At 45.4% G+C, this 18022-nt stretch overlaps 1 protein-coding gene across 4 annotated transcripts in view; it reads right to left on the reverse strand.

Moving 5' to 3' along the window:
• The window catches only part of LOC309332108 (ephrin type-B receptor 5), a 163021-nt gene that overhangs the window by 77140 nt on the left and 67859 nt on the right, over positions 1–18022 (reverse strand). For all 4 annotated transcript variants that reach the window (XM_081844905.1, XM_081844906.1, XM_081844903.1 and 1 more), the window contains 2 exons: positions 15579–15643; positions 13145–13841 (listed from right to left, as the gene is read on the reverse strand). In XM_081844905.1, the coding sequence (XP_081701031.1) occupies positions 13145–13841; positions 15579–15643 (762 nt within the window). The remainder of the gene's footprint in view (positions 1–13144; positions 13842–15578; positions 15644–18022) is intronic.

An 18022-nucleotide genomic window follows, 5' to 3' on the forward strand; every position in this document is an offset into this window, starting at 1 on the left:
TTGTGACTATGATGGGTACTTTGGAGTTTTTATATTGTAAATTGCCCTGTGATCCATGGATGAAGGGTGGTGTAGAAATTTAATAAATTATCATAAACATGGTTGCTTGTTTATATAAATCACAAAATAATTATACAGCGGTACCTCAGGTTAAGAACTTAATTCATTCTGGAGGTCTGTTTTTAACCTGAAACTGTTCATAACCTGAAGCACCACTTTAGCTAATGGGGCCTCCCGCTGCCGCTGCACCACCAGCACGCGATTTCTGTTCTAATCCTGAAGCAAAGTTCTTAACTCGAGGTACTATTTCTGGGTTAGCGGAGTCTGTAACCTGAAGCATATGTAACCTGAAGCGTATGTAATCCAAGGTACCACTGTAAATGTAAACAAAGATGGTGCATGCCATTTTGGTCTTCCAAGCAGCTTTTCTAGATCAGGGAAGACCAGGCAGCAGGGGAGGCATGCTTACTGGAAAGGGGGGGGGGACAGCACACGGCCCTCAGCCACCTTGCAACAATAAATAAAGGAATTCCAAAGTGCCCTGAGAATGGGGTGGGGGTGGAAATCTCTCTTCCAGGGGAAGAAAGCTGTTGAGAAACTGAAGGGCAGATTTTTGCGCAACACATGCTGTTACTGAATATCTGCCCAACAAAAGTGAAGGAAAACCACCCCCAAGTATTCACAATTACAGGTGAAGGTAGACAAGAGCTGTAGACAGTGATGCTCACATACTGATTTGAAATAAGCACAATCTATTTGGCTGTAGGTTTCCAACAATTACGCATATTAAAGGGGTGCTTTACCACAGCACAAGATCGCAGGAAATTTCTCATGTTAATTACAGGACTTGCACTCTTACATAATTGACAATAGTATTGTTATTATTAAACAATTAATAAGGTACCTTATTGCTGTATAACTTTACAGGGTGGTGGACACACAGGTAGGCTTCTGCCATTCTTAAACTGCTTGAGAAATCATTTTGACTCGCGCTACAAAGCTTACAAAGTGCTCTCTGGAGCTCTTTGAACATGGGAGGTCTGGCTCATCTGTGTGCACATTCGAAAACTGCACATTAGCAATGCTTTCACGGCAGAGGCGTCTGCAGACAAAATAAGCCATGCATACTGAGAACTGGCTGGACATCTTGAACACACTTCTTGGCTACGGTTTCCAGTTCCCGTGAAGTGGAAGAGGTGAAATCAGAGGCCTTTTAGGCATCCTTGCTTCTCTCCGCAACCTTAAACAAACCCAGCTTGACTGCATTAAACCAAAAAGACTTTCTCCTTTAATCCAGACAAGGTTGACCTCATCGGACTTACCATACTCCAAAAACAGATAAGGAACTGGATCCAACCTTAGTTCAAGCGGTGTTCATATGACCCACCTACCCCACATTCACTAAACACAGAATCATAGAACTGTAGAACTGTAGAGTTTGGACAGACCCCAAGGGTCATCTAGTCGAACCACCCCACCCCCACCCCCACCCCCACCCCGCAATCCAGTGATTGCGTACTAGTTTTGCCCTGTGATTCAGGTGCCTGTTTTGGCCATGTCTCTGCAGCAGCTTTGCCAACCGTGCTAATTAGAAAGAGCCCTATGTGGACACAGCTGCACACACACACAGGACTCTTCGTTGGGAACCCTGGGCTCATCGTGGATCCCAACTGCGAGGAAGTGCTCCTTGTGTGGAGAGCCCATTCTCACTAGCAATCAACATGCACCTGCCATGACCAGGAAATGTGGTCTACCTTTCCTCGCCATTGCTTTTGGGGCATGCATGGTGGAGATGTCTGTACATTCTCACCGAATGTGAATTTGGCAACTTGCAATATTTGTCTCCAATATAAGCATCATACCATCACCACTGCCCTGAGTTCTTCCTATTCAGGTTGCAATTTGAGGCACAGAATAGTAGTTACTTTTTCACATAACCATTTAAGACCTCCCCTTACCTGGCTATGATGGTAGCAAGAACATTTCTTCTAGTCTCTTTCCTTCCTTCCTTGGCACTTGGTTCATGACCATGGAAGCAACCCAGGCAATAGAAGGGAAAGGAAGGAAGGAAGGAAGGAAGGAAGGAAGGAAGGAAGGAAGGAAGGAAGGTCCAGCTTGCTGCCCCAACAAGGTATGGGAATGGGAGAGCCCTGGTGCTACAGAGGTTTGTGGGAAGGAGGGGACCATGGGTTGGTGAGGGGAGGGATTCAGACACATTTACTCTCCCATCAGAGGGTTGGGAAGAAATTAGGTTATTCACGGTGACGAAAGACACTTATAAACGGGGCAGCCAATGTCATGCCCTCCAGAAGGTGTTGGACTATAACTCCCATCATACCTGAACACTGGCTAGGCTTGCAGGATCTGACAGGAGTTGTGGTCCAACAACATCTGCAGGGTACCATGCTAACCACAAAGTGTACTGGAAGTGGTTTGTGCAACCTCTTGCTGCTTTCCAAGACATTCAGTGCAGAGAATGCTTATTCAAATGATACCTGTCATTGCACCTAGAATGTACATCAGCCTTCACCCATTTGCTTCAACCATCCCCTGGCCACTCTTACTGGACGAGTTTAACAGCTAATGCAGCTAACTTAGAGCTGATGCCATGGAAGCTTTTAGGCACAACAGCTGCTTTATTTGGGGGAAGGGGGGATATAGAGCAAGGGGAAGAATGGGGAACAATCTTCTATGGGGAAAGGAAAGCTGGAAGGAGATCTGAGGAGGAATGATTCAAGCGTGGGTTTAACAGGGAGGGGCAGAAAGTTACATTTCTTTCCACCAGACTGTAACACCTAGCTTTCACCTGGTTCCAATTTTCCTGAAACACACCCTGAGAGCATGAAAATCCAATTTGATGGAGGGGGAGCAGGCCAAGAGTTTTCGCTCCCTTCCCACCTGATATGCACATTCTTTGTCCCCGCTTCTCTGCTTGCCTCCTAGGTTTGGTTTCTACAGATGGTGTTTGGGGCTCACTCCACCACTTAGAATCATAGAATTGTAGAGTTGAAAGGGACACAAGAGTTAGCCCCTGAAATGCAGGAATCCCAGCTAAAGCATTCCTGACAGATGGCCATCCAACCTCTACTTTAAAACCTCCAAGGAAGGAGAGTCTGTTACCTTCCAAGAGAGTCAGCTTTTACTGTCAGATAAGTTTTTTCTGATGTTTAGGAACACTTGGAAGGCAAAGATGATGCTTTGTGGCACAATGACTTAAGCATGGGAGAAGAGAAGAGAAAGCTGCCTGTTTCCTCCTCCTGGGTTTGGACTAGAGCAGAGTTGGGTTCCGGATCCTGCCACTGCTAGGCTTGGGAGTGACGGGCTGGTATTTGCAACAGACCACAATCACCACATCTCCGAGATAAACGTGGCAGGGTTTGGGGAAAAGGGAACACTAGAGGAAAGGGTGGTTGTATTGCTCCCCTTCCCACGTTCAGATTGTCCTCACTTTCATAATGTTGATTGTCAAGCATGAAAGGAAAGGAAAAGAAATGAAAGAGAAGAGAAGAGAGGAGAAGAGAAGAGAAGAGAAGAGAAAGCTGCCCTTTCTCTATTTAGTGAATTGACAAATGGCAATCACAATGATTGAGGGTGGAGGACTCTCCCTGGGTAGTGCCATCAATCACTGTGTGCTCTGGGCAGAGACAAAAACTGTCCCGCTCTTGTGTGTCACGAGTCCACCCCACAAGTCCTAATGGGCATCAGCTACTAATGCCCACAGTCACCCTAACTTTGGTTGCATGGGTTGGGCATTGGCGTGCCTAGCCTTTGAAAACAGAAAGACACGCATGGGTTGCTGCTGGCATTGAGTGCATCTTTCCAATTACAGCTTCTATTCTACAGGAAGGTTATATTGTCTTGAATGAAAAGGAAACACACAGAAATATTGTAGCAGACTTTCCTGAATACATCACATGGTAAGGCAATGGTTTCAGGAGAAATCGATGTTCTCACAGGAAACTGGGGGAAAGCAGACTCTTATTTTTCTGAATTTACTCCAACAAAAGTTGACTCATAAAACCCACTAAAATGTGGACTATGTAAATCAGGGGTGGGGACAGTGGGTGGGTAGGGCCAGAGGCAAAAAAACCCCCCATCTGTGTTCATCCATGCAAAAAACGTATGATCAAACTTCAAGGACTCATTCCAGCTAGGCAAAGACACTCAAGGTGGTTTCAAAACAGGGCCGGTGGGGGTGGTTGTCTGGGAAGAGGGGGTGTGGCCTGGGAAGAATTCTGGGGCTTAGATAAGGAGCCCTGGATTTTCCCTTCTCTGATGTAGACCCTTGTTGCAGCAGGTATAAAACCCCCGTCTTAGGTGGATTGCCTCTTATATTCCCTCATGTTCTTGCACTGACGTTAGGTCGCTGTCAGGCCAAGTGTCAGGAACAGGATCACAACATAACTCTTTATTCAAAGAAACAAAACAGCTCAGGCCTAGTGAACAACTCTTCCCAGTAGGTCTTGCCCCAATGAGGCAGTTGCAAGGACTGAAGTTCCTCTGCCACCCCACCACTCCACCCCAGGTCCTTCCCTTGCAACCTGAGACTTCTTCATCTTGTCTGTATTTGCTCCGCCCTCTTCATTCCTCTTTGGGTTCTGAGAGACCAGGGGGGAGGGGAGCAGGTTGCAGAAGGAGGGGTAGACACCCTGGATTCTTCAGCAGCCTGCCTCATCTCTTCCTCTTGCCCCCCACTCCTCTTCTGCTTCCGATTCTGGACTGTTCTCAGCCACAGCCTCTTCTTGCTCACTAAACCCTGTTCCCTCTTCAGCTTCCGACACCTCCTCCCAGTCTGCTCCCACTTCTCCTTTTGACCACTCATCATCACCCCACTACCAATCCTCTGGCTCTGATCCTTCTTCCCTTGGGGGCTCCCTTGGGGATTCCCCAATTACTGCCTCCCACCACTCCTCTGCATCCAGCCAGTCCATGACAGTCGTGAACATCTGTCACGTGAGCTACTGCGTTCATGCAGTGGTTGACATTTGTTTCCAGCTGTGGCAAGGCAACGCTTTTCCCCAACATGATTTCCCCTATGGCAAGGTTTGCTCCCTATTGCAAGCCCCCTTTCTCATTCATTGGGTTTATACAGTTATAAAGCTCCTGGAGAAAGTGCTGAACCATATAAATAAGACGCTATGCAAATGTTTTAAGATTTTCAGAGATGAATATGCTCTTGAAATGTATACCCGTTGCATGGAAATTAACAACAGGACAGCGAAAATGAATTCTACGTGTCCTAATGGTGGCCAAGAGACTGATACTGATGAACTGGAAGAAACAAGATACGATTCCCCTTAATCAATGGCTTGACAATATGACAACATTGACAGCATATGAAAGGGCAGCTTTCTTTGGATAAAGAAAGATGCAGACTTTCTTTGGATAAATACCATGATATTTGGAATGGATTTACACAGAATATATTAGGTTACTGACAATTATGTGTGTATTAGGATAATAAGAATATACACATCTGTATATTAATGTGTGGTAATACAACTTTTTGTTCTTTCTTTCTTTTCCCCCTCACTCTTTTTATAAATGAAATCTTCTAATAAAATGTCAAATTTAAAAAAGCTCCTGCTGATAGAACAAAGCTAGGATGGTAAGGGGGCAGTTGCAGTCAGTGACTCAAAGGTTTGAGCTGGGGAACTTCAGAGCCGAATGAGCTACCACGGACTGTGTACAGCTCTTGCCTCAGAGCCTTCTCAAAGTGGCACAAGGAATAGGAAAGGTGCAACTGGGCAGGCACAACAAAGTTTCTAGATTGCAAAGCCCAACTGCTAAGAGTGGAAAGCTCCCTTAAGCAAATGGGACTTGTTTCCACATAAACAGGAACAGCATTAACGACGGAAGTTTATCTGTATCATCTCTCTGCGTGTTTATCTAGCGTCTCTGACTTTCCTAGGTAGGGAACCCTGAGGCTGCGTTGAACAGCTTGAAGAACTCTGAACGATGACAACGTACCCCTAAAGGTTCCCGGCACTGACATCACGATGTCTGTTTTCTGGCTCGCTGCCAAATCACAGCTGATGACATTGACTGGGAACGGAGACATGCACCGTGTAATGTTAGGGGACAGTGCTACGTTGCACCACATGGGTGGAAACTGGGGGGGGGGGGGAACGACACATGCGCAGCACTCAACATGGGGCTGTTGGTTTTGGCAGCAACTCCAGATCGCGCCAATCCAGATTTATGGCCACATACAACAAATAACCTCTTTGGACGTGCATTTTCTTTCTAATCTAGAGCTAAATCATGTTCGGAACACAACTGTGGAGCAACGCCAAGGGCCTGATAGTGCAGGTGCTAACTAGTTAATCTGTAACCACAAGGAGTCAGCCAGACAAGCAACAGGTTTGTGGAAGGGGGGAGAGAACGATGGTGGGGAGAGATTATAAAATAAGCAATGGGAAATCAAGAGCTCTAAGCCCATTTCAGCAAGTCTTGAGCTGTGAAGTGCTTCTTGCTTCCTTGATTAAAAAGAAAAAGATTCGGCAGACAAGACACCCCAAGATTTCACATCTTTGCCCTTGGAAAAAAAATCTGCCAAGAGACCGAACATTTTTTAATAACGGGGGAAAGGGAAAGCAAATTGCTAGCCTTTTTCAGGGGCAGCTGCCAAGAAGATGGAGCCTATTCTTTTATTTATATGAAAGGAGAGAAACATGCATTCACTTTGAAGCTAAAACTGCCATATATCAAAAGAGAAGAAAGTGTTGCCTGAAAATGAAAATAAAAATTAGCGGAGGGAAATCAGGGATCCAAGACAAGTTCTAAGGAAGGGGGAGTGGGGAGAAAGGAAAGGAAAAACAGAGCTAGAAGCATCTGACATTGGACTAAGCAAGGTCAAATGATGTCCCGAGTGAAATTGCAGGGAGATGGACATGATGTGCCCTGAAATGGAAAAGCAAAGAAGTGGAAAGGAATAAAAGGAATTTTAAAAGAAGCTGCAAATTGGCTTCCTGGCATCTCAATCCAAAACATCTGTGCTATAAGCCACACACAGGATTGGGATGATACCCAATTAAACCATCCTAAATTAGGGATGAACGAATCTATCAAATCAGTTTATCATTTTTTCCACATAAGTTCACAATTTTATTTTTTTAAAGTATCCTGAAAACTTGTCAGTGTTTTAGTGTGCATCTTTCCCAACATTTTTGTACACTATTTTAACTAACATACATATTTTTGCAAGCAGTTCCCCCTAATATGATGCCCTTTTGTGTGGCATTTTCACAGAATTGTAGATTTGTAGAGTTGGAAGGATCCCCAAGGGTCATCTAGCCCAACCCTCTGCAAGGCAGGAATCTCATATAAAGCATCCACAACAGGTGGCCACCCAATCTCTGCTTTTTCACCTTTTCTGGTACTCTAGGCTTTTCTGACCATTTTCCACCTTTCCTGGGATTTTAGGTTTTTCTGACAGTTTTTCAATGATTCTGGGATTTTGCGTTTTTCTAACCATCTTCCACCTTTTCTGGTATTTTTGCTTTCTTCTCCATCTTTCACCTCTTCTGGGATACTGGGTGTTTCTGATTCTTTTTCACCATTTTGGTATTCTGGGGTTTTTCCTGACTAATATATTCATTTTTAAACACACTTTTCTCTAACATGAGCACTTGAATATACATTCTTGGATTGAATAATTACATTGCAAAATTCAGGAAAGTGCAAATTTCAAAGAACAACTGCATTTTGGTTTGAGAAGTGCAGATTAGCCAAATTCCTCGCCCATCCCTACGTGTGAAGAGCACAGTGTAAAAAGCAGCATTCTTTCAGCTCTTGCCTACTCTCCCAAGGAAATATTCCCCCTAACCAACCCCAAATCTTAACATTTTGACCAGCCCAATATAAGAAGTATGGTGCCAAGGGAATATTGCAGGTTGGTTGGAGGGTGGTCAAGACTCCACTCTTGCCCCCCTGCTCTGCCAGTGGCACCCAAGTCGCCTAGTGCAGCATTTTATAGACCTATTTCATTTATTCAATCTATCTGTATGCTGCTATTTTCCACCAAATCTCAACAGTAAAAAGTTGCTAAAATTTCTTCAAGTTGTAACAGGTATACTTTTATCACAACTGTTTGTGCACTATATATATTTTTTTAAAAAAAAGATCTATCTTTATAGGGCAATTATAAATTTTAATATAATACAAATAAAAAAGCGAGAACAAAACATTCATTATTTCCAAAATCAAAGCCAGATCTTGTTCAACTCCTATGGGGAAGATTAAGAGCTTGCTAAAACAAACACATTTTGAGTTCTCTCCAAAAGACAAGTGAGGGCAAGCATTGGTGAACTTCACTGGTAAGGGTGCCCCACAGAACAGGAAACACTGCCAGGAATATGCAAACCCTTTCACATTATCTCTACAAATACATGCTTGTAGCACCATGTGCTTGGGATACTAATCTACAAAGGAAATATTTTCAGTGCAGCTCCAAACTACAGTTACACGCATCTCATACACTTTGTTTGTCCGCTAGCGGCCTATCAACTTCCCCATTCAGAAGCACAGATACAGTGGTGCCTCGCAAGACGAAAAGAATCCGTTCCGCAAGTCTCTTCGTCTAGCGGTTTTTTGTCTTGCGAAGCAAGCCCATTGGCGGCTTAGCAAAAGGGGGGAAAGGAAAAAAAACCTGCAGGAACTCGCAAGACATTTTCGTCTTGCGAAGCAAGCCCATAGGAAATTCATTTTGCGAAGCACCTCCAAAACCGAAAACCCTTTCTTCTAGCGGGTTTTCCGTCTTGCGAGGCATTCGTCTTGCGGGGCACCACTGTATTCTTAATTAATATGATGGAGATACCAGTATTTTTTCTGCATTGCACCCAGATTATTATCCACAATTAATATCCAAAACAAGACTGTGCATTAAATTGTCATTTGTTTCTGTAAGGTTGATATATATACCTTCTGCAGAGGACACCTGCTTGCACAATGGCATGTCTGACCTATGTACCATCAGGAGGAGATTTTAGGAGGGCAAAGGGAGAGGAGAGGAAGGCCAAGTCCCATTGCACAAATGGAACTCTACTTGCATAGCACTGGATACAATCCACAGTATGAAGTTTTCCTAGTTGAAAAATCACTGCTATTCACAGCTCCCATGGCAAATAGCCTGCTCTTCGCCCCAATTATATTACTTCTTGGGGCTTGCCACTTGGGCCTGAGCATCTCCCAATTATCTTAATTGGACAAGACGAAGGGCAACCAGTGAGGAGGGGTGTCACCACAAAACTGGCCTCCCAGTGGCAGTGGCACAGCTGCTTACTGGGATAGTGAGGGGCAGGGCACCAATGAGGTCAGGCTAGCACAGGTACACTGGCAGTGCCAATCTGGCACTCCCTTTGGTGCACCTGTAATGTCTTGCCCTTACCGCTGTCCGGCTCTGTAAGTGGCAGTGATGCTGAGATGTTTAAAACAATGGCTGTGGTCATGTTAAAACCACAGTTTAAGTTTAGCTATGACTTAACCCAAATGAGTCCTAAGCCATTGCTTCACTCCTGACCTGCTTCCAGGTGCAATCCTTGGTTTGTCGCGTCATCCACACCCAGGCTCGTGCTAATATTTCTCCCAAAGAAATCCCACATGGTGAAACTAGAACAAACCTTGGCTGCTGCTGCTTTTGGTTTGTTTGTAGGGAAACAAACCATGAACTAGGTTCGGACAGCATGACAAGGCAAAGCTTGTAGCTTGCTGCTCCCAGCACAGCACAGTCAGAAGTAGGGGAGAAGTGAAGGGAGGACTTTTGAGCATCATACACCAGTCCACCACTGATTCTTGTTAAACCACAGTTAAACATTAACCATGGTTTAACATGACACACAAACCAAGCCTCTGATGCTAAATTCTGTTATAATTATGGCTGAGATGAAATGATGCACTGTTTACTTAGAATATTTCCTGCATGTCAAAACCTGCTTCCCCTTTAGCGAGGATTTTTTGGCTTCTGAATGGGAAAATGTTATAGGGCATCCTATAAATATTGGTTTAAAACAAACAAACTTTAGCTTCCCTTTCCCCCTTTTTCTGTTAGCTGATTTTATTCATCCTCAATAACTTCATCACATCGCCAAATCTTATTGAAGTATATTGACGTCATCCTGTCCCCTGTATGATAACTGATTGGGAGAGATAGCATATGTGACTAATATGACTATAATAATCCAGGAGGTATCACTCTCATTCTCAATAAAATGGGAGGAAGGGGATAAAAATAATTTCAAACTGGAAAAAATAATAATCTTAAGACTGTGCAAAGATTCAAAGATTTACCTGGCTGCTGTTACCTTTTTCCTTCCTGGATTAGTTGCATGGGTGATTCTGGTTAATGGGAATCACATAATAAATGGGACACTATTGTCACACTGCATAGCCAATCAGATGTTACTATGTGATGATATCACTGGGGGTTAAAGGTAAAGGTAAAAGGACCCCTGACCACTAGGTCCAGTCATGACCGCCTCTGGGTAGCCCATCTGATACTAAACCTTCGCTGTCTTGTGGGATATCTTTGGGAGAAGAAAAGGGATAAGGAGTAATCCCCACGCAAATGTGGTGTGCAGTGCCTAAGGCAGTCGGATGTCTCCTTCCAGCATCTCCTGCAGCTAAGCTGGTGCCAAACGTATTGCTCTGGTTTCCTTTGGACCACATCAGCAAGGCAAAGAGGGGGGTTCTGTTGTCTGGGCATCCCAGGACCTTCATACACATTGCTCAGGCTTGCGCTCCAGGGAAGTCACTTCGCTTCCGGAGGAGCACTCCAAGGTCTCTCGAGACAGATGGATGCCAAAAACAATCAATACGGCCACACACACAACTACACAGGCATTGTGATTACTGTTAAGAGGAACTATATTTACAACTGTATACAATGCTGGTGTTTATTTGCATTGCTGTGTGTATGAGCTATGGGGAAATATACAGTATGTCCCCCCAGGGTTGTTATTAACTCACTGTTAGCACCCAACACGTCACTGAAATGTCACAAAAACGTATCAGATTTTTCTCAGGATAGGTAAACCTGGTTTAATTTAATATGGGCTGTCCTTTTCATGCCAGCAACGTTGTGTGTACATTGCAAGCAATGTCCATGCATGAGGCACATGCACACCACACAATAAGCAGTCATCAGACACTAGACATGGCAAGCCCAGTTCTTTAGAGATCCAAAATTCGCAAACACCACCCCCACCACCCCTGTAAAGGCTGAGCAATCGCTCAAACAAGTTCACACCTCAGTGAAACAGGAAGCCTTCCAGCTGAAAGGAAAGACAGAGATCAGATATGGCATTCTTGACATGCTTAAAACTCAAAGAAAGTTGGCAACAAACACCCATTCCCCCCCCCCCCCGAGTTTCTCTCTGCTGAATACAAAGCCAACGAGAAGGCATGAACTACTTTGACTCGTGGACTGTCCTTTAAATGAGCTCTGAAAGAATGTTGTTTCCAAAATAGTAAATCTGCCTCTCTCTTAATCCACATTAGCATATTAAAAGTAACACTTGCGCAGTCGATAAACAGCCCCCAGTGGCTTCACAGCGTCTTAACCCTCAGCACCCTGGCTGAATGATCATTTGTATACATCACAGGCAGGCTATGAAAAATTTGTCCTTGCTACCTCATCGGGGCACGGAATTACTTTTCCGTTCCGGAAAAGTTATTCTGAGCCTGAGCACACGTAACGCTCCCCATCAGGAGGGAGCTAGAAGAGGAGTGCATGCCCCCGCCAGGCCCTTTCTTATGGCTCCTCCCTTCTAGTATTAATCTAGTGTTTTCCTGTAGCCATTAACTGCACAGTAACTCAGTGAGCCATTAGCTACAGGGTTAACCAGGGTTGCCTCTAAAAGCATTTCTGAAGCCAGTCAAACCCTGATTGAGATTCACACCCTTACAACAGAGATTCCAGGACTTGAATCAAGGACCTCTTGGCCCCTAGCATACCTATGGCATGACCCCTCCATTTTTTATTTTTGCTTTCTATCTCTCTGGGGACAGACAAGCAATTTGCAGATGTCTGAGAATCAAATCCAGGAATATTAAAGACTCAAGTATCATTGGGTTCTGAACTGATTTGATAACTGAAAATACAAGCTTTCCAAGTGTTGCAGGATACCAGCTGGAGGAGTGGTTTTAGACTATGTTTCGGCAATCGTGCTATTGCCACACCATACCTGGGCCACAGCTAAATGCCAGCTTGGGAACCGTGGCTCTAGGAAATCAGTGTGTTGGGTAGGGCAAAGGAATGGAATTTTAAAGTAACTCATTAATGGTAACATACATGAGATGCATTTAACCCAAATCTGCAACACAGGATTCATTTTCAAATATCTGCACCTTCCATATTCTTATTTTTACCTTTTTCAGTCTGATATATCCCTTCACCCCATCCTGGGCTTATAAATTACCGTATTTTTCGCTCTATAAGACGCACCAGACCACAAGACGCACCTAGTTTTTGGAGGAGGAAAACAAGAAAAAAAATATTCTGAATCTCAGAAGCCAGAACAGCAAGAGGGATCGCTGCGCAGTGAAAGCAGCAATCCCTCTTGCTGTTCTGGCTTCTGGGATAGCTGTGCAGCCTGCATTCGCTCCATAAGACGCACACACATTTCCCCTTACTTTTTAGGAAGGAAAAAGTGAGTCTTATAGAGCAAAAAAATACGGTATCTCCTGTCCATCGCATCCTTTTCTTCCTTCTCCCTTTGTTCAGTCACCAAAAGATGGGCATAGAACCGCCAGGGCAATCTTCCCTAAGTTATGGCTTGATCTGCACCAACAAGTTAGATCATATAGCAGGCTTGGAAACTACCACTTCCCATGTCAACAATTACTTTCCCTTGCAGGCATCTGATGTGCCACAAACCACTAACATGGATAGTGGAGCATGTTAGGAAAAACTGTTTGTGGACCAGCAACTTTTGTGACATATTGGAGAAGTTGTCACAATATTCACAGCCTCTTTTGAGGGCAGCCTGCAAAGGAATTATCTTACTACACCAGATGCACCAAAATGACCTGCCGCCCAGGCAGAGGCAAGATCAAATGAGCCTCTGCAGGCTGCCTCTATATGTTAGCAATGGCTCCAATTTGACTGAAAAGCGCCCGCAGGTGATCCGCCACGCCTGTTGCTCACCTTTGCAGATTTTCTCGTCGTCCGCAGGCTCGTAGCCAGCCCGGCAGGCGCATCTGCCAATAGCCACCATCCACTCGCCTTCGCCATTGCAGTGCAGCCTCACCCCGGAGGAGCCCGTCACGCTGGCTTCCTCCGCGTCAGCCACACAAGTCCCTGGCGCCTCCACCAGAGAAGTCCTTTCGCCTCCAGCAAACGTCTCTGGGAAAGAGGCAAAGCCCTTCACCACCGCCGGGCACTTGTAAAAGAAAACCTGAACAGCCACCAGGGACATACACGCCCCGGAGTCCTGGAAAGCCAAGTAGAAACCCCTCTTGGCGAGTGGGCCAAAGCTGCGCACTTTCACATTCATCTTTACCACCTCCCCGGTGCTGTCCACCTGCGAGAAGCTCTCGTCAGCTGCAATTGTATCCACCTTGGTCCACGGCCCCTCACGCCACTCAGGGTGCTCCTGGGTGGCCACGTCGGCCTCCGATTCATGGTAGTAAAGGGTGAAGGTTTCCTTGCAGGATGAGGCCACGGTCCTCATGCTGGCGCAGTCCCGTACTGAAAAGCGGAGGCGGATGTGGACCCTGTGGGCTCCGCGCCGCTCTATGTAGTGAGTTCGCAGCCAGTTGTTCTGTCCTGGCTCAGCCACGTTGCACACCTCAAAGGTCCGGATCTGGTCCTTCCTGTCATACAAGACACTCACCTCGTCCCACTGTACGGAGTTGGGGAGCGGGAGTAAGGAAGAAGAGATAAACAGAAGTTGTTTTCAGCTTTTCTGTAACTGGCAATAGCCTTCTCCTAGTCTTGACAACACTTGCATGGACTGGAGAGAGGCGCAAGGCTTAGCCAGTGTGCACAAAAGGGGTCTGGTCTAGGCTATGGATGAGTCGTGTCTGGGGGCTTCCCAAGCTTAAGGGTTCCAAAGTCCCCTCTCTCCCAATGCTTGGGAGGTCCCCTGAACAGTGGCCTAGCTTAGAGACTGCAAATATATAGGACTTGGAAGGCTGGGGGTTGCACTGCTCCTCTGCCTGTGATTATTTTCTCTATGAAAACTTCTCTATTCCACCATTCATCAAAAGGTGACTCCAGGGCTGTTTAGTATCCAGAACTCAGATGAATAGTAGAATCACAGATCTGCAGAGTTGGAAGTCACCCTGAGGATCATCTCATCCAACCCCCTGCTTTTGCCATGACTATGCCACTGTCCCATATGGGGATCAAACCTGCAACCTTGGTGTTAGCAGCACCACGCTCTAAGCAACTGAGCTATCCTGGCCTTAGGTTTTCAAGGGAAAATGTCTCCCAAGTTGAACGTGCAAATTTTGACCTCAAAAGTCTTGAAAATTCAAGTCATTTAAAATTCTATGCATTTTCACTTAAGGTGATTTATAAAATATATAGTGAATACGTTGTGTTGAACTCAGAACACAGAGGTCTGGATTCAAATACAGCTCCTTTTGATGGCCAAGGTCAAGCCATTCTGCTGTGTTGTGAAACTAGAATGGGGCAACCCCAGGAACGCCATTCTTCCTTGGAGAATTAGCACAAAGCAAGTTGATAACCTCCAAGCTCACCAGGACTCATCTCCCAGCTGCCAAGGGATGTGGTGACAGAAGCTTTGACGTTGGTGCTCGCCCTCCCCAGACCTTGGCAATCCATGGCTGCAAGTTCCAGAGGAAAAGACACATGGGGGAGGAGCATTGGAAGGGGGCCCGTAGCAGCTTAAGAGCCTTCTAATATATTGTGACAAGAGGTTTTCTAGGCTGAAGTCCATTTCGTCAGATTTTATCTAGCTGGAACGAATGCATCCATTGGGCACTTGCCAACTATGCTTCCGAGATGTATTAGGATAAAGGAAACCAGAATTTCAACAGAACATTCGGTCAAATTGAACTAGAACTTTTCTTTTGTGGGGGGGGGGGAGATAACCATCTAGTCTGCATTTCAAAATCTGGTTCAGGCCTGCGTTCTAAAGCAGTGGTTCTGAAATGCCCCCCCCCCCCCATCACTTAAAGACTGCTGAAGGTCTTGGTGGACCACTTAATGATTTTTCTACCTGGGGCATTATCTGTAATGCGAGGTTCTAGATGCTGCGTGTTTTTAATGCATGTTTTTGGTTGCTTCTTTTGTTTCCTAGATACTGTATTTCACTGTATTACAACCTGCATTGTTGAGGTCAGGTAGGGCGGCAGCGCATTTGGGGCTGTGCAAGTACAGCAACATTAGCGGTGGTCTGGTGCTGATGCTGCAACTGCACAGCCCAGAATTTGCCACCCCCTGGCACTGATAAGCAGCAACGACTCCACCGTAAGGAGGGCAGTGATGCAGCAACATCCCTCTGTGCTGGCTGCTCCTTTCTGTGTTTGTGTGTGTGTGTGTGTGTGTGTGTGTGTGTGTGTGTGTGTGTGTGTTGTTTTCACAAGCAGTAGAGAATGGAGGGAGCACCTACCCCATTAGGAGGATGGGCAGTCCAGCCAATCTCGGAGGTCTCTCCTGTTGTATCCAAAAGAATCTCTGCCAAATGAAAGAGACGAAAGTGATGAGTTTGATAAAGATATCCGTACAGCAGCCGCTCCTATCCACCGCTACTCCTCACCACCCCCATCTCATCTCTTGCGGGCCAGTATAACTGCTAGTCTTAAGCCCTACTCGCTATCGGATATGAGATCTAGGAGGAAGGAATTGCAAATGCATTTGTCAGCTTTGCAAGTGATTTCTTGCAAGTCTTGAGGCATGATTCTCATGGTTCTCCATATCTTGGGCATGAGTCATGTGTACCCTTGTTTATCACCTATTCAATGCCAAGCTTTCATGGGAGAACTTGCTCGCGAGAAGCAGCTGATGCCCTTGTGCTCACACAGGCAGAACATTTGCCTCATGTGGACGCAGGGCTTGCCAACAGATTTGCAGAAGACAGACCAAGCAGTTGAAGACAACCACCTCTTCAAACAATTGATTGATTGGACTCAAGACCAGAGGGGGATAAGAGTCTGAAAATACAAGTTATAATTGAAGGGGGCTGCTATAAACCATGCAGCAGAACAATGTAATGAGAGCTGGCAAAGAGTTATTAGCTGGATGTCCCCCGTTCAAGTCTTGACTAAGTACCCTCAACCCTGGTCTTCATTGGAAATATGAGAATGACAGCATTGACCTTACAGGGTTGCTGTGATGATTATATCAAAAGTCTGAAGACTTCTGAAAAGTGTGATTTGAATACAAATTATTAGCAGACATGTTTTTAGAGCAACACACAAATTCTGAACCTGTGCGAAGGAGCCAGTTCTGCCAAAGGTCTCCAACCAGGGACCCACAGACCTGCAGAAGTCTTCCCAGGCACCCATAATAGAACAGTATGCAGTATATGCTTGGTTGCATTGAAAGTGTAGGGCCTACATCTGTTTCATCTGTTTGCAAATGTGCCCACCAGCCAAAAAAGATTGGCAGACTCTGGGCTATGCTATCTGCATGATCAAGGGATACCAGTGGGGCAGGTTCTCTCTTATGATGCTTGGTCTTCTCCTGCTTAGCCAATTTAGTGCTAAAGTGCTGAGCCAGGGACAGGATTAGCTCTTCTGCAGACCTGGCTTTTGGAGCGCTGCATGTTTTTGAAGCATAACAGAACCCTGGGCAACCCTCTAGGCTGCAGCTCATCTCTGAAGCCACATAAGAACACAAGAGGAGACCTGATGGATCAGGACAATGGCATTTTGTTTTCTCAGTAGCCAACCAGATGCCCCCGATAGGAAGCCCTCAAGCAGGATTCCAGCACAATAGGAACTCTCCCCTCTAGGTGGCAGCTCATCTCTTAAGCCAACACATCTCCCTTGCACTGAAGTAGGGAGATGCAGCCTAAAGGACACATTTTGGTGCACAGATTATTTTTGATTTAAGTTAGTCCATGTGTTTACTCTCTGCCCAACCAAGTTTGCTTCATCCAACCTGAATAATTATCTGAGCCAAACAACCAAGTTTTTGGACCCACTCTGCTCTTCTGTTTGCAATTTTTTACACTGATCTAAATACAGTGGTGCCCCGCAAGACGAACGCCTCGCAAGACGGAAAACCCGCTAGACGAAAGGGTTTTCCGTTTTGGAGGCGCTTCGCAAAACAAATTTCCCTATGGGCTTGCTTCGCAAGACGAAATGTCTTGCGAGTTCCTGCGGGTTTTTTCCCCTTCCCCCCCTTTTCCTAAGCTGCTAAGCCACTTATCAGCTGATCCGCTGATAAGCCGCTAAACCGCTAATAGCGCTAATCTGCTAAGCTGTCAATGGGCTTGCTTCGCATGACGAAAAAACCGCTATACGAAGAGCCTCACGGAACGGATTAATTTCGTCTTGCGAGGCACCACTGTATTTTATTTTTATATTGTAACTTGCCCTGACACCTTATGGTAAAACGAGGGTAATAAAATTAATAATAATAATAATAATAATAATAATAATAATAATGCAGTCATGCAAATTATTTTTAAATATGAAGGGAGATTCATAGAGAGGGAAAGCAGGAAAGAGAAAAAAACTGGCAGCCTGCATTCTGTGCTGCTGGCAAGCAGGCTACTCCCCAGATGGTCTGTCTCCGGTGACCCTGGTAATAATTTTTCAGAGCGTGAATATTTCATAGGCTAGCAAATATACCTGTCCTGCAGCTGACAGGGCTTTTCCTCTAATAGGGAACATTTAATCCTACAAATGCTCCCTCCCTATTAGAGAAGGGCTAGCTATGGGAGGCTAGGGAAATGTCCCTTTTTCGACTGGAAGGAGAGGCAAAGCTTCTGTAGTGTCTCTCAGGTCAGCATAACTAGACAGCATTTTTTTAGAACACCATAGACTTAAAGCAGTATCATATCACTTTAAGAAGTCATGGCTTCCCCTAAAGAATCTTGGAAACCAT

This window comes from Podarcis erhardii, assembly GCF_964252035.2.
Source record: "Podarcis erhardii genome assembly, chromosome: 17".
NCBI lineage: Eukaryota > Metazoa > Chordata > Lepidosauria > Squamata > Lacertidae > Podarcis > Podarcis erhardii.